The 20,719-nt window shown below is 36.0% G+C and overlaps 1 protein-coding gene across 1 annotated transcript; it reads right to left on the bottom strand.

The window, feature by feature from the left end:
• Positions 1-3,676: 3,676 nt before the first annotated feature.
• LOC137385347 (cathepsin Z-like) lies at positions 3,677-20,641 on the bottom strand. The gene is made up of 9 exons (XM_068071797.1): positions 20,568-20,641; positions 12,619-12,745; positions 12,254-12,372; positions 9,513-9,634; positions 8,881-8,983; positions 7,795-7,942; positions 7,240-7,315; positions 6,848-6,946; positions 3,677-4,105 (listed from the first exon to the last, which is right to left on the bottom strand). Exons 2-9 carry the CDS (start codon positions 12,735-12,737, stop codon positions 3,989-3,991), a joined length of 903 nt encoding a protein of 300 aa, XP_067927898.1. The 5' UTR covers positions 12,738-12,745; positions 20,568-20,641; the 3' UTR covers positions 3,677-3,988.
• Between the last annotated feature and the right edge of the window lie 78 nt (positions 20,642-20,719).

Here is a 20,719-nt window from a genome sequence, read left to right as displayed (position 1 = left end):
CATTTCAATTCTACAGTATGTAAAAAATACTAGAGAATTAATTTAATTTAATTCGTTTGCAAATTGAGTCTTGAGGCTTGCTCAAGCAAGCATGTTAACTCGAGCGCTTATCTCTAAAAAATATACATTTCTTACTGATATTTCTGTAATTATCACTTGAAGATACAACTAAGTGTATAAGGATTGTAATTCTTTTGGATTATTTTCTGTCTATGCTTGATAATTCAGTTCCATAAGTTGCCGTTGCTCCCTACTTCATTTGACCTTTTAAAAGATTTAAAATAAAGAGCACTGAATACACAAATTGTTGAAGGAAATATACTGTGATATAAAATATAAAGAGTATTTAGCTGTTAGTCAGTCCACTACAAGCTTGTTTCAAACGGACTTGCAGTGGGGCCTCATAGTAGTTGTGTTTTCTCATAGTCATAGTGCTGCCTCATACTAGCAGTGCTGCCTCATTGTAGCGGTGCTATTTTTGAGTAGTGTTACCTCATATCAGCTGCCCTGCCTCATTGTAGGGGTGCTGCCTCATTGTAGTGGTACTACTTCATAGTAGTAGCGCTACCTCATAGAAGGGTTGGTGCCTCATAGTAGCAGAGCTATATCATAGTAGATGGCTACCTCCTGGTAATGTTGTTATCTCATAGTAACAGTCCTGCCTTATAGTATCGGTGCTGCCTGATAGTAACATTCCTGCCTCATGGTATCTGTGCTGCCTCATAGTAGTGGTGCTGTCTCATGGTAGCGGTTCGTCAGCCTAATCTACCTCAGATAGTGTACATTGATAAGGAGTGACATTATTTCCTATGCTACCAATCCCGAAACTTGTGGCCATTTTGCCTGTATATAGGGTAAATGTAAACAAGCCATTGCTTATGTTAGCCAAAAATTAAACAAATTTTTACAGTAGGTTTTGAGATATCAGTGTTCAAAGTGACAGCATTAAAATGATGATGAAATAAACGCATAAGGACAATTGACATGGTTTTATTGAATGCATGAAGTATATTTACGAAAATATTTCAACGAATGATGTTGCATGAAAATGTAAACAGAAGCCATCTTGTACAACTACGTCCCATTTGAGCCATTTTGGAAAGAGATTCTAATCTACGGTGGCTTCATGACGGCTGCGATTAGCTATTCGTTTTTGAGCTTTTAAAAGCTTGTAATCACATTTTCACATATTTTGCACCTACAACACAGCAGAGTAAGACATGGTGAATCTTTTGATACCAAATAACTGTATTATGAATTTTGTTGCAAGTCAACCTTTAAGCAACGCGACCAGACTGCTCAAGACTAGAAGTTAGTATTTTCGTTCATTATGATGAAAATATTACATTGAAAATGAAAAATAATTTCATGATCAAATGCTCACCATACTATCATATGTATGACCTATTTAATTATTTATTTTTAAAGATTAAATTATAGAATATTATTATAAAAGTAACTAACATTTTAAGTAACATTGGATCTAAGTGAGAGGTATTAACATATTGAGAGAACTGTTTACACTAACGATATTGACTACTAGCTGTAAAAAGACAGTCTACCATTATTTTGCTTAGTGCTGCGTGGATACCTATTATATATACAATCAGATTATACAAAATTATTATATCGTCGTTGTTGCGTAACCAAAATATTGCCGCATATCTCAATCCTATCTTTGAATTTCGATGTTCTTTAAAATCTAAATCATTGACAAGAGTGACGAATAAGCTGCATTGATCATTGGCACTTACATTACGCGAGTTTTTAATACCGTGTGAACTTGTCTTTTTGCACATATTTTGTTAATAATAACTGCAGGTTGGATACAGGTAATGCCATTTTCTATTTATAGTTGAGGGTGCTATAAGTAGTAGCTGTTTGGTAGCTTACTCTTTAGTCTTTGGTCTTAAGAATGCATTTACAATTCTTTGTTTATAGCATACACTGATGTATTGGTGTTGGCAGTTTGTTAAGTTTCATGCATTGAAACTTTGTATGCACTTGAGACTTCACGCACAAACTTTTCCTATCGCCAAGTTTGTTCTTATGCTTTTCAACAGCCACTGAACCATCTATTAAAAATTTAATTTATAAATTAAATTGATGTAATTAATTTATTGGGGCACAAGATAAAATACTGAAAACCATGTAAAGCAAAGCATGAGGTAAAAGAAGAAGACTCTCAGCTCCAAAGGACTGCTGACTTCTTTAAGTTTCTTATTGTTGTTTTCTGTGTGACTGATAAAAAATTGCAAAATAACTTTATATGGATGATTCTGACATTTTTACACATGGTAACAGTCCCTTTAAAATGATTTTATAAAACATAATTTCCAGTTTATTAATTTAGTAAAATAAACATGACTCATAAGAAATATTGATGATGAAAAACAAGGAGATCATATATTCTTGTTGACATTTATCACAATCTTGGTTTGCTTTGTTCTGTTCATTACAGGTTATCATATTATAGTAAAAATTAGCTGTGCTACCCGGCATCGCCCGAGTAATAAAAATCAGCTTATAAACTATGAGAAGTAATGAGAGTTGCCTGCTACTTGCTATTAGCCTGGCATATCGTCAATGGCAAAATTTAGTTAGCTAACTAATGACAATCACATACTTATGCAAAAACCCTGTGTGATATGCAAAGCCGTTAGGTATGTGCTACCATATAGTGACATATACTGGTGGGTGTTAAACTCAATCTCTGTGGCCTATTGGGTAGGGTGTTGGACTGGGCACTGACAAGGTCCAAGATCAAATCCTCTTCAGTACGGATTCTATATTCCAAGTATTTAATAGCTATCGCCGGATTTCCACACATACGGAAATACTTTGAAAAATATATATATATAGAAGATACTATGAGTGATTGCATTAATGAAAGCCATAAAAAGTAAAAGCATTCTGTTAACCAAATTTAGTGTACATTATTTGATGGTTCTTAGCATCACAAATAACTGCAGCTATGCTAATAATATATATTTTTGATAATTATATAAAAAACTTGAACTTATCATTTTTAGAAGACAACTCTATATTTGATGCAATTACAGCATGTCAGGTATAGTTTGCAAAAAGGCACTACATAAAATTAGTTAAAAAAAAGCAGGAAGCATCAAATGTTACTATTTCACTCAGTTGCTGTATAAAAATTAGCATAGCATCCCAACAGAAGACGTACTCACAGAATACTATTTAAAAAAGCGCATTGTATTCATTAATACTCCAATTGTTTGGATTGTGATCACCCGAATACACCATCTACGAAGTTTCAATTAATATATTTTGCAAGCCATTCAATATAAAGCGGGCTAGAAACAAACATTGATTCACTACCTTTGCATTTTAAACTGGCCTATTTTGGTCAGGTGAATCCTAAAACAATGTTTGCTTACGGTACACAATGCACTCAGTACTTTTTAAATATAGGTAGATATACATACCGTATATTCTGTTGAATATACATACCGTATATTCCTTGAAACAAGGTTACAATTATTTGATAGTTCATTCTGAACGCTGTTCGTGTTCTGATTGACCGCGCTTACATTTTTGTTGCAGCGTTGTCCTAGTTATTATACTTGCATTTAACACTGTCTGTAACATCAGTTGGCTAATGTGAGGTAGATTTGCTCCCTTCTTGTTAGCAATAAATGATGTGTTGATGCCAACAATACGAAAGAGATGTTGCATATTGGGCATTACACACTAACATACAATATAATATTCATTTTTGAGCAGGCTCGGAATAATTTATAGGTAAACAACAATTAAAAATATTTATCATAAAATGTTTAGCAAACCTCCACCAGAAAAGAGCACAAAGGACAAACTGTTATTTTTAAATTTAACGAGACAAAAACAAAATAATTGACAGCTGACATCGAGAGAAACCTAAGACTGTATAGTCTATATGTGTAGATAAAACTATGTTTAACAGAAAGATTATAGACATGACAAATACAGTTACGCAGTTCAATCAATTATCAATGATAGGGTCGGCGTAGCCGCAGAATGACTCAATTGCCAAATTGTAATCATTCCCTGTACCATTCTTGTATTTGCTGGTTACTATTCGCAAGAAGCCACGCTCTCCCTACAACAATAAATTGCAGTTTAATTTAAACTGACAGGTTTTCATAAATAGATAATAGGATACTTTCACTTAAATTTTTATGGAAGTCTCTGATTGTAAACAGATAAACAATGTATTACCTCCATTTTTAAAGAAGATTTTGGTTGCATTAACAAGAGGTAATACTAATACTAATTAAAAAGTCACAACATGCAATACTATGTAGAACTATGAACAAAAACCTAGCTTTCCGCTAGCTACTACATGTGCATTATCTAATACTATCCAGATAATGCTGAGCCTCTAATAGTAAGTGTCAGTCTACATATTACCATAGCAGTTGGAGTTGAGACATTTACTAACTTATTTACACCAGTGATTGATAATGTTATATCGGTTTAGTTTTGGTGCTGGGGCATTGAATAAAATACTACAGCAATACAAATTAGTCCTTGACACATCTATTTGATTCAAACTAATTTATTATTGATAAGCTAAAGTGTTCGCAAGCAAAAATAGCCTTGGGATGAAACTAATACAACAAAATATGTGTTTGCTTAAAATTACTGCCATCTGTGATTGGCTGATTGACTACAACGAATCACTTCATCTCGACACAAATAGATCGTGGGCAATTTCGATGCGCGCTATCATGATGACACTTAATTTGCTATATACATGTTATTTAGATATACATGTATATCTAAATAACATGTGTAGCAAATGTATATACATGTATATGCTTGTATATATGACATAAACATGTAAATTTGATATAGGCTATACATGTATATTGTATACGCACATAGGATATATGCAGGTACATATACGATATACTGTAAAACCTCCAATTGAACACCATGGCACTTTATTTTTTAACCCTTCTTTTATAGTAGTGGTCAATTGGAGGCGTCGTTCAAATAGAGACTGGTGGTCTATTTTTCAAATGGCTCGTCAGAATTTTCGGAAGATGAATTTAGCCCTATTACGGACGAACCGAATGTCGCCTAAATTTTGCTCTTTTTTCGATGGACCGATATTAAACCTTTTAGACGCAATAAATCAGCTAACTTACCTCTAACTTGTCAAAGATCTCTTAATAAATGTGCACCGAGAAATATCTCAACGAGCTGATATCTATTGCTTGCAATTGACCTTCTTTGCAATTTGCTGGCATTTACAATTTTCATTTCATTCTAAATTTGAACACTTATTTATTTTATATCTATATTTAACATTGTTGAATAAAAACACATTGCACTCTTTGATATGTTTGCTACAATATGCAGCCAAAACTAGCTTTCTATGTGCAATAGAAGTAGAGTTATGAGCATCGATCCATCGTAAGCCGTGTTAAGATAGCTGTAAGCCGTGTTAAGATAGCCGCAAGGATGCTATTAAATAACATGCTATAAATCTGCATACTTATAAATTATACAATAATAATCTATCAAATAATACAAATATATATTTATGAACAAGTGACAAACGAATCATACTTATATTACACGCAGAAACAAAAATTAACGTTTTTAAAACAAATATTTCCATTGTTTGCTCGGATAGTTGCGTTTTGATTGTTGCTTTCGATGGAACGAACATCTTCTAGTTGTCCAATACCTTCCACAATATCGTCTGGTCTCAACTCTTCTTCTGCACTGCTGAGCTAGTTGATATTAGCGTCCAAACAACTTTTTAGCAGAGCAAAACTTTCATGCGCTGCATTTAGCAATAATGTAACGCGTAAAAGTTTGCTTACTAAACGTAACCTTTGGTCTAAAACTTGCGAACTGATTTTTATACGCATGTCCTTCGAAGTATTAGGACCACGTTAAACAAGAAACTACTATTAGCCTGAGACAGTTGGTAGTTATTTCTATGGCGTTGCTTTCAAAGTTCCATTTACCATTGTGAAATTGAGCTGTTTTTTATATGTAAGCTACATGTACTTTGAAGTAAAAAGACCACGTTAAACAGAGAACTACTACTACCCTGAGACCGTTATTGATTATTTCTATAGTGTTGCTGTCAAAGTTTTAACGGAAAAAACAAAAAGCTTTGGAATCGGACAACGAGAGAATTAACTGTTATTGATATCAACGATTCATTATTAATACGATTTTTTGGACACTTTTCTACTGATCAGCTAATATTTTGGGCTCATAAAGATAGAATAATGTTAAAGTGGTGGTCAAATGGAGGCGGCGTTCAATTGGAGAGCGGCGGTCTATTTTTCAACCCTTCTCTTAGGATGGCGGTCAATAGGAGGTGTCATTCAAATAAAGGTGGTGTTCAATTAGAGGTTTTACGGTATATGTACATGGCATATGTTCAAATGATAAAAGCATGTACATATGATATAGGCATGTACATGGTGGATATATATAAGCCTACATATGATATATGTATGTACATTAATATGTATATACATGTACATGGTATATGGACATATGACAAATTCATTTACATATGACATATGATATATATACATAAACTTAATATATACCCTATCATGTGCATGACATAATTATGTACATATGCATGACCATATGATAGAGACATGTGCATGATATATGTACATATTATATGTGCATGCACAATGGTATTTAAATGTACATGATACATGTAGGCCTATATATGATATGTGTATGAACATATGACATATACAAGGGCATGGCATATGTACATATGACATTTAGATGCTCTTATAATACATACATGTACCTTAAGATAATTATAAACAATAGAGTAATTGGCACCTACCCAAGGCTCTCCCCAAGAATTTCTCACAATCCAGTATTCAGTGTCTTCATTGTCGAGCATTCCTTTACCCCATCCGACCACGGATACAATATGATTTGTCTGCAAATAATAATATCTATTTAGAAGAACTCATCATTGTCTATTGTCAAACATTCAAATACAGTCAACTCCATCTGAAGCATTCAATTACAACTAACTATATCTTTGGCTTCCTATCTTAAGCTAAAGCAGACACAATGAATCAGTCAAAGGAATAAAGTTCTGCTTAGCATTGCAAACTACACGTATATCCCGATTATTCATAAATAATGAATTTTCAAAGCAAGTGATGCATCCACAAGAAAATCATATCAGAATAATAAAAAATATCAGAATACTGCAAATATACTCACTGCGGTGCCTGTTCTGTATTCTGTATATATTCCACCAATGTAAGCGTCTAGCTTAGGTGTAGCAAATATAGAACACCTTCAAAAAAGATGATTGTTGTGCAAAAGTACAAATCTTGTATCAAATCATATCCTATTATATTTTAGAGTTTTTCATAAGTTCTAAAATGTGAGTAGCTCATTTTATAGAAAAGATTAGAACCCATCGCATGAGTTATACAACAATATGGAAGCTAGCTTCATCTTGCAATGTACTGACTATCAAAGACAGGCATGAGAAATAAAACGAGAAACAATCCATCAAAAGTTAAACTGCCAAAATAAAATGTAGTTTGTAATTTATAAGAAAAAGAGTGTAAACTGAAAGCTGTTTGCACTTACTAACCTTTTATATAAACTAGAGCTGATCATACATGGTCGATATGTGATTCACTCTTATCTTGTTATTCGAGATAACTTCTAGCAAAATATTTTGATACAAGTCCTCTGTGATGCATTCTCATGGCAGTATTGTGTTGGTTATTCAGCACAGTAAGACCATTATCAATGTCTACTCACGCAATAGGTCCATTGGTGTATATTTCTTTCATCATCTCATCTCTACCATAAACTTGTCCATAGTCACCGACTTTGAACACCGTGGCATTCTTGACAGGGGCGCATGACTGAGGCGTGCAGGTACCACACTGGTTGAATGATGTACATTCTGCATACAATACAAGTGAAACTATATCAAAGGTAGATACAGTAGACGCTTCTCCATGTACTACGTAAATCAGCCATTCCGGGTACGTTTACACTAGAGCAATTTTACGTTATTCGAACAGCAAAATACATGAAAATTGCCTAATCTGTTCCAAGATCTTTTCAAACTCACCCCGTCGGTCCTTCCAACAGAAAAAAAATTGACTCAATTTTCAATTTATTGGCTGTACTGTAACTGTAGTATTATTGGCTTGTATTGACAACTTTGATCCCTTTTCTTATCATTTTTACTCGATCTACGGTCTATGATTGCAGTTATGTGACAATAAGTGCACACTTCTAATGTTAATTTACACCGATTTGTTCATTGTTTTCTATGATTTGCGGAATAAGGCTATTCCGCAAAAGAAAAATGATAAAAATATTTCATCCATCTACAATAAAAACAAAAAATATATTTTGACTATAATAAAATCAATGTCTATCTGTTCATTCATTTATTCGTCTCCAGGGTTCAAGGTTAGGATAAAAGATAGGTTTCGACGATAATCCAAATCCTGACATTCAGATCATTACTGATTCTCTGTGCTTTATCAACACACCCGACATTCTCTTATAGCGAACCTGACTGCCAGGTACTTGTGTATATATTATAGAGATAAGTGCGGCATTTAAGTGCGGCAAGATAGAAAGCAATACATGTATTGGTAAGGCTAACTACGAGATTCTTGTTACTCAAATCGAACTTGATAACTTGCGCAGACTTGACATTGTACGTTGACATTTTACATTGCATAAGGTTGGTGAGCATCCAGTTTACTTGTAATCCAATTTACCAAATGGGCAGAAACTGATAAATGAGTACATTTACTCTGTTTGGAGGTGCTTACAAATCGTTGTACGACAGAATTTTATTGCTAAATGTTAGCGCCCATTTACCTTGATTCTTAGCCTGGTAGTTGTTACATGTTTCATCAGGTATTCCCTTGTCATGGGCATATTGGTAAACGGGTATGATGTTTCCACCATAGCAACTTCCAGCCTGCACGAAATATTTTGCTTGAATGAGCTCATGCTAATTACAACAAATGAACAACGGGTAACAATGTCATGGCAACACCAAGATGGACAACATACGGAAAGATATTATGTTATAAAGCAGAATCTTTACTATGATAAGAGCCGTTCTGTCTGTCCATAGCCAGAGTTAAAGGTTAAAAAAAGGATTGCTTCCACCGGGATTCAAACTCGTGACATACAGCTAGGTAGACTGACACTCTAACGCCTGCATGAATCAACCACCTACCATATTCCAAAATAATTGTACACATGCTTATGCTCTGCGCTTTACTGGCACACCTAACGATTCCTCATGACACACCAGACTGTCAGTGCACTAGTTCTAATAAATTTTCAAGCGTATGTAGAGACTTTACACTGACTGATCACAAAAATAATTTTCTGCATTATTTTCAGGACGAAAAGCTGCAAAAGATACATCAAGATAGACACTCAATTTACAGATGAGAAATAGGTTTTCTAAATACATGCTGACAAAAAATGACACGTACATTACCGCAGTCAATGACGTTCTGCACGGAGAGGTAAGCTCCAGGCCAAGCATTCTTCCTCCGGATGTTGATTCTATCAGCTAAGGCACTTGTACTACCCATCGCCCAGCAGGAACCACAGTCTAAACACACCAGAGTGAACACACAAAGTTTTATACTTATGGTTTATTAAATGTAAAGTTTTAATCTTTGCTGTAACTAACAGCAATACCGGGCATTGCCAAGTCACTTCTATAATATAAAGTTTGCATGTGGTTTACCTTTCAACTTTATTCATCAATCACACACATCATATTCTACAATAATTTCTTACACAATCAACAATTTAATCTGACCATAAAATCATAACTTCTAAAAACATAATGCTTAAAATTTCACAATGTGAATAACAGTACTTTGAGGACAATAGTTTTTGTTTTTTTTTCCCATTGCATAAATGAACAAATTCTTTGGATTTCCAACGCTTGAGCACCCAACATACAAGTGACCAAGAAAGAAGCGTGGATCTTCTAAATTTAGTCCAGCGGCAGGGAGGTTTTGTACTTGAGAGTTATTTATGGACATGTCAAAACTGAGCCTAATAGGAATTGTAACCATTTTAACTTGAAAGGAACATCTGAGGTGGCATTTTATATGCCCCTTTCAGAATCACTATAACTTTCAATGAATATAATCACTAATCCCTAAACTTTCAAGCAATGTTGTCTTGTTCTATGAAAACCTTTAAATGAAGCTGACAGTTCAAGATCTTCCCCATATAAACTCTTCAAGAAGCATCGACATAGAAGTATCTTGAAGAATCTAACATACTGTAGATATTTCACTCAAGAAAGATGGCATAACCATTTCGTGATTTAGAACAGTGGCCGATTAGCTCACATCAGCTCAAATCAGTCAAATAAGCAGAGTATCATGGGTTTAGCCCCGTATTGGCCAACACCTTTTTCATTTCATGACGAAATCGCAGTTCGCATCACTTTCCATTAAAAAACTGTCTTTTTTAGCTCTACCATCTCCTATGGGTAGTGACCCCAAAATAATTTTTGCCTAAAACCCGGATGAGTGTCAGAGAAAACCAGATGTACATTTTTAGACAGATTGTTTAATTATAAGTTAGTTTCTATAGAAGACAAACAAACACACAAACGAAGACAAACTATACGTAGGTAAAAGCCATGTCTGGTTCTGATTTGTCCGAAGATACAGTTAAAGGTTGGGATAAAAGATTGCTCCGTACAGGAACCGAACTCATGACCTCGGCTTGGCAGCCGAACACTCTAATGCCAAGGCAAACCGCCCGCCATCCAGTTTTGAATAGTTGTGCACATACTTATTCTCTTATTCTTTGTGCTTTCTCAGCACACCTGAGCATCTCTCATGGCACACTAGACTGCCAGGGTACTAGTATATATAATAGAGATCTCTCATGACACACTAGACTGCCAGAGTACTAGTATATATAATAGAGATCTCTCATGACACACTAGACTACCAGAGTACTAGTATATACATGTATAATAGAGATCTCTCATGACACACTAGACTGCCAGAGTACTAGTATATATAATAGAGATCTCTCATGACACACTAGACTGCCAGAGTACTAGTATATATAATAGAGATCTCTCATGACACACTAGACTACCAGAGTACTAGTATATACATGTATAATAGAGATCTCTCATGACACACTAGACTGCCAGGGTACTAGTATATATAATAGAGATCTATCATGACACACTAGACTGCCAGGGTACTAGTATATATAATAGAGATCTCTCATGACACACTAGACTGCCAGAGTACTAGTATATATAATAGATATCTCTCATGACACACTAGACTGCCAGGGTACTAGTATATATAATAGAGATCTCTCATGGCACACTAGACTGCCAGATTACTTGTATATATAATAGAGATCTCTCATGACACACTAGACTGCCAGAGTACTAGTATATATAATAGAGATCTCTCATGGCACACTAGACTGCCAGATTACTTGTATATATAATAGAGATCTCTCATGACACACTAGACTGCCAGGGTACTAGAATATATAATAGAGATCTCTCATGACACACTAGACTGCCAGTGTACTAGTATATACATGTATAATAGAGATCTCTCATGACACACTAGACTACCAGGGTACTAGTATATATAATAGAGATCTCTCATGACACACTAGACTGCCAGGGTACTAGTATATATAATAGAGATCTATCATGACACACTAGACTGCCAGGGTACTAGTATATATAATAGAGATCTCTCATGACACACTAGACTGCCAGTGTACTAGTATATACATGTATAATAGAGATCTCTCATGACACACTAGACTGCCAGGGTACTAGTATATACATGTATAATAGAGATCTCTAATGACACACTAGACTGCCAGAGTACTAGTATATATAATAGAGATCTCTCATGACACACTAGACTGCCAGAGTACTAGTATATATAATAGAGATCTATCATGACACACTAGACTGCCAGAGTACTAGTATATATAATAGAGATCTCTCATGACACACTAGACTGCCAGAGTACTAGTATATATAATAGAGATCTCTCATGACACACTAGACTGCCAGGGTACTAGTATATATAATAGAGATCTCTCATGGCACACCAGAGAGTACTAGTATAAAATAAAAGAATACTGCGTCATTTAAAAGCAATTGCTGAGTCAAGGCTTAACAACAAGATGATTAAAAAATCTCCCAACATACATTGAGGAATGTGCTGGTTTCTAGTGGTACTGCAGAAATTGACTCCATTAGCATTTCTCCAGTCCCACTTGTCAGGAATGTCAGCCATTTTCACATGCTCATGACCTCTTTTATGCGTTCTATAATGTAATATGTTGAATAGTGAAATTACACGAACTACCAAAATGATAAGAATGTATTTGCATCTAATTGAACAGTATCAATGATCGAAGTATCAATGTTTTTGTATAGGAGTAAATACTCAAAGAGCAAATTAAACACTATTGAGATGAGCTTACTAAATATGCGCCAATCTCAAGCGCACTTGAAGACAATCTGACAATTCAATAAATACCTAAGATGGTGGTACAATGATATAACCCTACCTGATGCCTTTGGCATGTTGGTCAATATGCTGGTTGATATAGCATGCAGGGCTGTTGAAACTTGATTCCACGATAACAATTGCAATCAGGCATAACAGCAGACAGTAATGGGAAAGCATGTTGGCCTCTAAAAATAAAATTAAAAAAAAAACAATGAATAGTAGTCAAGTCTTAATATACATAATCATTCTGGAAAACAATCCAAATGTATTCTGGGCGTAGTTTAAAATTTTTTATAAAACATAGCTGTATAATGACTCTTACACTGTACAAATTGTATCAGTTTGAGAACTTACTATAAACTCTTACCTTTAAAAAAAAATATATTATTCAGGAAAGATAAAAAAGGTTTAGTGAAAATAATCTAATATGTACTAACTTTCCAATTTGACAGTTGATAACTATCACACATGTCAAGTTGGAAGCATATTTTTACACAGTTTGTACACAGAAATCAACACATAGTAGAAAAATGCTTTTCTAATTTAAGCAGTCTATTAGTTTTATGAACTAATAGACTGGTGAATGTGTCAATTGATCAACAAAACACTAATACACCGCTATTGTTGTGTTGTTCCTCGTTAGCATTGAATACTTTCTGTTAAAAATGTAATTATGGCACCTGATGAGGATAAAACGAAAGATGAATAGGAATCAGCCTGCCTTTTAAATGGCAGCAACTTATTTCACAGAATGTAACCGTGTTTACAATTACACAGTCCCTCCGCATTGCTGACAACTAAAGCAAAACTTTGGATCATGCTAAAAAATCCATAATAGCTTTTTTGCGAAATTGCTTGCATCAATCTTTCAAAAGTAAATTCAGTCGATCTAACTGTATTCAATTTTGAACTGGGCTAAATATCTGTATAGTGAGCTAAACCCTGAATAAAATGCAATGATTATAGCATCTCAATCTCGACAGTATAATAGATTGGTAATCACTGGTAGTGAATGAATGAAACAAAGATAGTTAAACTATTGAAACAATGGTGATAAATAGAAAATATTGCTATGCGTATTTCATAACAATAGTTTGAATGTTTAAAGGCACCACAGGCTAACTTGAACTAAAGTGACTATCATGATTATTGAAAAATTATGGCCAACTGCCATTTAGAGTAATATCAACCGAATGCTTAAAAGGGCTAACATAACAAATACACAAAGTCACTGTGCCTTTCTATCAGCGCCATATCTTAATAACAGTTTGGGGCTAACCAGCCAACTACATACAACAAGCACCAATGACAAAAATGCTAAAAAGGAACACACAAACTTCTGAATATACACAAAGACATTGCTAAAATGACTTGGCTTTAGTTGGCTTGATATTTTAATATTATGAATAAATTTTATAATGGTCAAGAAATTTAACACTTGTTCATCAATCTAAGCCATTATATTACCAGATGCTATAGATTAAGGGCCAGGCATAGCGTCACACATACAGGCAATTTCTTTCTAGCTTTTGGTATCATAATTTTTTGTCAAATAGAGAATAAACATGTTCAGACATGCAAAAACATCAAAATTTTTATATTGCAATCTTCTTTCATGATGATATGGGGCATACAAGTAGATTTTCCTGGTATGGTGTGTGACGTGCGGGACAATAGGCCATCTTCACCCAAACTTTGCTATTCATTCTGAAATATATTTTGCTTTTCTTTTATAATCAATATAAGAGTAGATTTTTTTGCCCAGGTGTTTTTTCTAACAAATGCAATTTTTCCTTACCATTCAGGCGAGCGAAGAATAGTTTGCCCCGCGCGTCACAGTTTTATTGCATGCAGTTGCAGCCTGTTCTTCCCAAGTTATCTGAGGTAAATTTTTTTTATCTATAATTCGATTTTGGGCTGCTATGCCTCAGTGAAACTCGCCAATTTGCTGAAAATATGGCAGGTTTCTGTTTTATATGCACATGGAAGTACTTTTGATGGGCGGGACATTCTTAACAATATGACGACGTCTGCCATTGTTTGAGATATTATTTTGATACCCTAGCATGTGAAAGCGATGCTGGATATTCCAAGTCAAAAAAGCAAGTTTCTTTAAAAGAAATGAAAAATTGGCATTAATTTGTAATGTTTTGTAACTCAGAACATGGAGTTTGTCAAGATTACCCTACTGATACACACACTTGGCGTGGTTACAAAAACTACATCACATGGCAAAGGTGCAATAGATGGTATTGATGGAAAGCATCAAACAACAGGTTCTAATGGCAGTGTACCGGAAAAGGTATGTCGTAAACTCTGCAGTCATTTGCGGAAGCTGCAACAACAATAACTTCCAAATCAGCGAAACCAATAAAGATATTCTCCATCTCAAAAGATAAGATAACTGAAACAGCGCAGATCTGCAAAAAAACCTGGTCCATGGTGCCTCTAATTCATGGCATTCTATTGTGCCATCACATAGCAATTAAAAAAGATAGTGATGTTGTTTTGATGGAATGGTGTCCTTCTCTCTGGCAGATAACAAATGCATGTGACACCCAGAGCAGCAAACCTAATCAGGAGGTACCCACAGAAAATATTTCACAAACACTAACACAGTCTTCACCACAAATGCTGGGCGCATTGACCTATGACTCTGAAGTGTACATTGAAAGAATTCTCACATCGGAAGCCAAAGAAAGTAGCTACACTATAAAGTACATGCACCGTGCATGCAAGAAGTTCATGTGGCCAAACCCCAACGACAAAAGAACCACCCAGAGGAACTTTCCTCTTAAAGTATCTCTAGTTATTGCACCAGCGAGAACTATCAGATCACTGAGATACTTTTTACTAGAAAATTAGGACATAATAATGGCAGATTATGACGATTTAAATAAATGGTTTGCTGCATAAAAGTCTGACAATATTTTAATCGTATGTGTTTTATGTTTCATGTTAAAACAAAATAAGTATAATATATACTATTTCAAATTATTGGTTAATTTGCTACACGTATATGGATAGTGTAACTCCAATTCATGACAATTTGTTGCCTAACAACTGCAAAACGTTGAAAAATTCTGGATTTTTTATGTCATTTTTGTCCCACGGGTCAGTCCCGCGCGGCACAGGCGATTGCCTTCTTTAAAACCTCACAGAATCATTAAACTTGAACCTGAAATTGAAACAGATCATATTTCTAGTAGAAGGATTGTAGAGATATGAGCTTGCCCAACAATAATGTCATGAGTCAAAAACTTCAGAAGATTTTTACAATGGATCACAAATTAGTTTTTTATGTCAAGTTATGATCTCGCGCGTCACACCAGCTTTAATATTTAATAATTTTTCAATCCATTGCATGACAAGGATAAAATTTCATTCAGTGATAATTGGTGTCAAGTGCTATCTAAAACAGCATAAATGACAGCAAAAGTTTACATCTGGGCTGTAAAAAACGCGAGGAAGCATTCAAATGTCCCGCCCGTCACAATCAGGCCAGAAAGCGTCAATTTAACAACGTTTATTTTCTAGCAAGAACTCACTGCGCATCCGTATCACGCATGTGTGCACAGGTACTTACATTGTAGTCTCAAACAGGGAAATATAATGTGAATGTAAGCACTACAAGAAGCCACTATAAACCAGAGTGAATGACACAACGATGATGCCGATATTTATTTAAAGTATGTCACAGTTACCGGTAAATAAGAATGCAATCATGGACTTTTTCTCACTCCTGTTTAAACTTAAAGACACACTGTTATCACATAACGTTAAACTATTCAAACGAGCTAACAATAACCTAATAAAAAAAATAACACAAGTAACTTGACCATGAAAATAGTAGAAAAAAGTATTTACAACTAATATGACTGTTAAATAAACAAGGCATAAACCATATAGCCACATCACCCCCCTGATCTGCAAGATCAAGCAAGGCTCCGTCTAACCGCAACATTTACAAACATGGAACTGTCAAATCAATGCACGTAAAATCTGCAAGGTACGATGACGGATTACCATCACTAACTGGCCTTTCATTCATGACATTGTCACCTTCACCTACATTATTGGCAATCAAACCGTCTTCAACATTTTCTTGTAGCTCGACTACGTTGAGAGGCAAGCAGTCTAAACCTAGATCTTTTGCATGCATAGTGCTGTCAGTTCCATCGATGCTTCCATTGTTGCTCGATAAACGCACATCACTAACATGTCTACTTGTTCCATCAATTTCCACTACAGTGTTGGACACTATGCCAGTCACTAACACTTTTTGCCACTTTGTCTTACATCTGGCATTCACTGGTTTGACATACACTGTCACCTACAGTATATGGGTTCTTACTTACATCTCTGCTACTGTCATTACCAGGTGACACTTTTGGCAGGCAGACATCGTATACGCACAACATATTTTTTGGTACAATGTGATCGCTATTAGGCGTGTTATTATAAAACACAATGCTTTCCAGATTTCGCCTTGTACACCCAGCCATACGCTTTATTGTACGATGACATCGCTCAACTAGTCTGTTACTGGATGTTTTGTTTGTGCAACTAAATACCTGCCGAATGTGTGCCATTAAGCCAGCATAGCCTTTAGCTTACTACTTATAAAGCAGAGCCCATTGTCTGTAAGCATCTCAGCCGGTGGCCCTCTCTCCTGGTAAACTCTTTGTAGCTGCCGTGACACTGCTTCTGGTGTTTTATTTTTTAGCCACATGAACATGACAAATCTGCTTCAGTCTATAAGGCTAAGATATGGTACTCCTTGGTAGTGAGTAATGTCTACTGCAAGTCTATGCCACACCTTGGCAACATTCGACGATCCTTTCTCCCAATTAATAGAAGCTGGATCAATCCTTCTGCATGTTTCGCAGTCTTTCACTACATTTGGAATGATATTTTCATCAATGTCTTCACCATAATATTGTTTGTGTATCTGTGTCACATGCTTGTTGCAGTCTGGTGTAGCTGCCATCACGCCCGTATTTACACACGGTGTATTAGTTGACGACAGCCACTTTTTATTGACATGTGTAAGTGAATCTGCAGGATTTTTAGCTGACTTGACCAAAGAAATATCCAATGTCAGACAAACTCCGCCATCAGCTGTGCTATCACCTCTATCCTTCGCTTGACATCTATCTTGCTCATACCATTGACTTGACCATAGACCATTGGGTCTATGAGTATCTGTAACCACTGATTTTACCCAGCCATAAACAGTCATCGAATCGGTATAGACAAACACCTGCTTCATGTTCTATTTTAATGTTAGATTTAGCCTTTTTAACACCACATTCAATTCTGCTACATTGGTATGCCCACAGTCATCAACCTTTCTCATCCATGATGCATCTTCCACTAACTGTCCATTGATGGTGAGGCATACACCTAATGCAATACTGATGGCATCACACCACTTGTCTTCCACTTGCCATCTCCCACAAACTGGGTCACGAAGCTGCACTCTTTCCAGCATTTCCTTGAGCATAGCCACTGCTCTGTCTGGTATAGCATTATTGCAATCACCCTTTTGTGACGTTCGCTTCAGAAAACTACACGCTACACAAAGCCAGCCAAAGGAAAGTGCCCGATTAGCTTCCCACAAATGGAATATAACTCCCTCCAAGTAACTGTCCTACCATTATCAATTAAGCCCAATAAGGGAGGGTAGCTAACCATCTCTATGCCAACTATGACTAAGAGAGGGTATTTAACCATCTCTATGTCAACTATGCACTCCATCACTGTCTCTGTATACTGTTAGGCCCAACACTCTGGCATCCGCTTTTGCCACAAGATCCTCGGTCACCAAGCCAAAGTTCAACAAATGCTCTCGGACAACATCCACAAGGACTATCTGTTCGTTCACAAAAATGTCATCTATACAATGATCCATACCTGCAGCTATATCATGGTCTATTGACAGCGCCGTTGAAAGTATTTTAGGCATAACTTGTGCTGCAATGTCAAATTTAAATCCCATCCTTGTCATAACATAAAGCTTACCATGGCAACGCACAGCCTGAAATCTTTGCAAATTTTTCCGTACATGTAGTTGAAGGTAAGTCTTTCTTAGACTCAATATACTTGCTTTGTCTACCCGCATGCGTCATTTACGCAATTTATCTTGACATACTGCTGTATCTGCACCAGGATTGTTACTGATGTGGCCATTTAGTTCTTTGCTATTATCTATAACAGGTTAACCTTCTTGGGCTTATTGGGCTGTAACGCAGCTATAAGGGGTATAACTCCAGCCACTCCTCCAGGCTCTTTCTCATTATGCACTTCTAGCCACCCGTCATCTATTCACTGCTGTACTTCCTTATCATACTCATGGCAATAGTCTTCTTGCACAGCGTACTCAAAACATTGGTTTTTAAGCAAAGGTTCATCTCCACTTCATTTCCAAACCACTGTCCATAGATGACCATCGAATGTTGCACTAAAGTCCGTGTCATTGAGTTCTATAGCAAAATCATCTACCACATTGCTGAGTGTTGTGCTGCCCATTTTCACAATAGCACCTGCACACCTGGTATTCATTCCTCCAGCAAATTCTACTTCACCGCCTGCATTAATAATCACACCTCCAAGTTTGGAAATCCAACCATTCCCAGTATTACCGGGCAATTAGCTACCAGCTGAGGGAGCTATCAAAAAATTCAACTTTACACTTGGCTTTTACTCACATATACTACTACAGATGTCTCACTTTTACAGGTTGCCATGCGTCCATTTAGCATAATGACTTGATGCTCTGGCCCATATTTGTGCAAGCCTAGCTGCTCCACTAACTTCTGCATAATAACTGACTGCTCACATCCACTGTCAACTAAAGCCTTTACTCTCACTCCATTAATTGAAATGTTAATAATGGGTAACACCGACTTAATTAGAGGCTGGGGGAGCAACTGGTGCTTACACTTCCCCAATGTAGCTTTCCTGTGGACATTGAGCCTTGGCATGTCCAAACCTCTGGCACTTATAGCACAACGAGTTACAACAAAATACAACATGTTTGCCGGCAGTGGGGCACTGATTAACCAAATGCTGTCGTGACGATCAGATATAACATTTCCTTATTTAGGTTTGTCTTACAGCACAAGTTAGCATATCAACTGCCCTTGTCAATAACATCATCTGAGCTATACCAACCAATTCACTAAGCGAGAGATCTCCAACTGCAGCGATCGATTTTAACTGCATATCCGATATCCGATAACTGATATATCCGATGGCATCCCTGCCATAAATGCACACTTTATTATAGGGTCTGCATCATTCTGTCCTATGAGTGCAGTCAAACATCGTAAGTCGGCCAAATACACATTTACAGTCTTTCCTTCTTTTAATGATCTTTTACGTAGCTGCTCATATGCATCGTAACTACTTCCATAAAATGCTAAAAACATTGCTTTTCTGAGCAACTCTAAATTCTTCTTCGTGTCATCTGACTGTTGCTTATATACAGCAAAGACTGGTCCATACAAAAAAGTTGAATGAAGGATACCAGGTCAGTGATCCTTTGTAGCTTTGCTACCAGCTCTTGTTTATCTCAACGTTCATTGAAATCTCCACTGCTGTGGTTGTCTTCGTAACTCTTCACAAGGTCTAATACTTTAACAGATGCCATGTCGTTTGTTCTCATATTGCCAAAATATCTTATGACTGTTGAATATGAATGCAATCATTTATTTCTTTTTCACTTCTGATCAAACTCCCAGACACACCGTTATCACATAACGTCTAGCTATTGAAACGAGCTAACAATAACCTACTAAAGGAAAAAATAACAAAAGTAATCTAACCATGAAAATAGTAGAAAACCAGTATTTACAAATAATATAATGAATGTTATATAAACAAGGCATAAATCATACCCACAAAGTACATTTTTTGTTGATAATAGGTACATGTGGTGGGTACATAACTATCAATAATGACATTGGCGTAGGGACTACGTAAGACTTCAGGGAATTCCCTTACCGTCACAAAAAACTTTGCTGCTGGACCGAATGTTGACTAACGGGCTAGTGACGATTGTTCATTCTCACATGATTGATCGCTGTAGTCTATAGCCTAAATTTTAATGTTAAGCCAAATGACGTTTGTCGGAGTCTTCATCGATCTACCGGTAA

This window comes from Watersipora subatra, chromosome 1 (genome assembly GCF_963576615.1).
Source record: "Watersipora subatra chromosome 1, tzWatSuba1.1, whole genome shotgun sequence".
Taxonomy (NCBI): domain Eukaryota; kingdom Metazoa; phylum Bryozoa; class Gymnolaemata; order Cheilostomatida; family Watersiporidae; genus Watersipora; species Watersipora subatra.
This window is presented reverse-complemented; position numbering and strand designations above follow the sequence as displayed.

What these genes read in the sequence shown, in the direction of transcription:
- LOC137385347 (XM_068071797.1), bottom strand. Translation starts at nt 12,737, where the DNA reads ATGCTTTCCCATTACTGTCTGCTGTTATGCCTGATTGCAATTGTTATC. An exon ending in AAACCAGCACATTCCTCAAT is followed by an intron (nt 9,635 to 12,253) that starts GTATGTTGGGAG and finishes TGGTGTGTTTAG; the next exon opens with ACTGTGGTTCCTGCTGGGCG. An exon ending in ATTCTTGGGGAGAGCCTTGG is followed by an intron (nt 4,106 to 6,847) that starts GTAGGTGCCAAT and finishes TTATTGTTGTAG; the next exon opens with GGAGAGCGTGGCTTCTTGCG.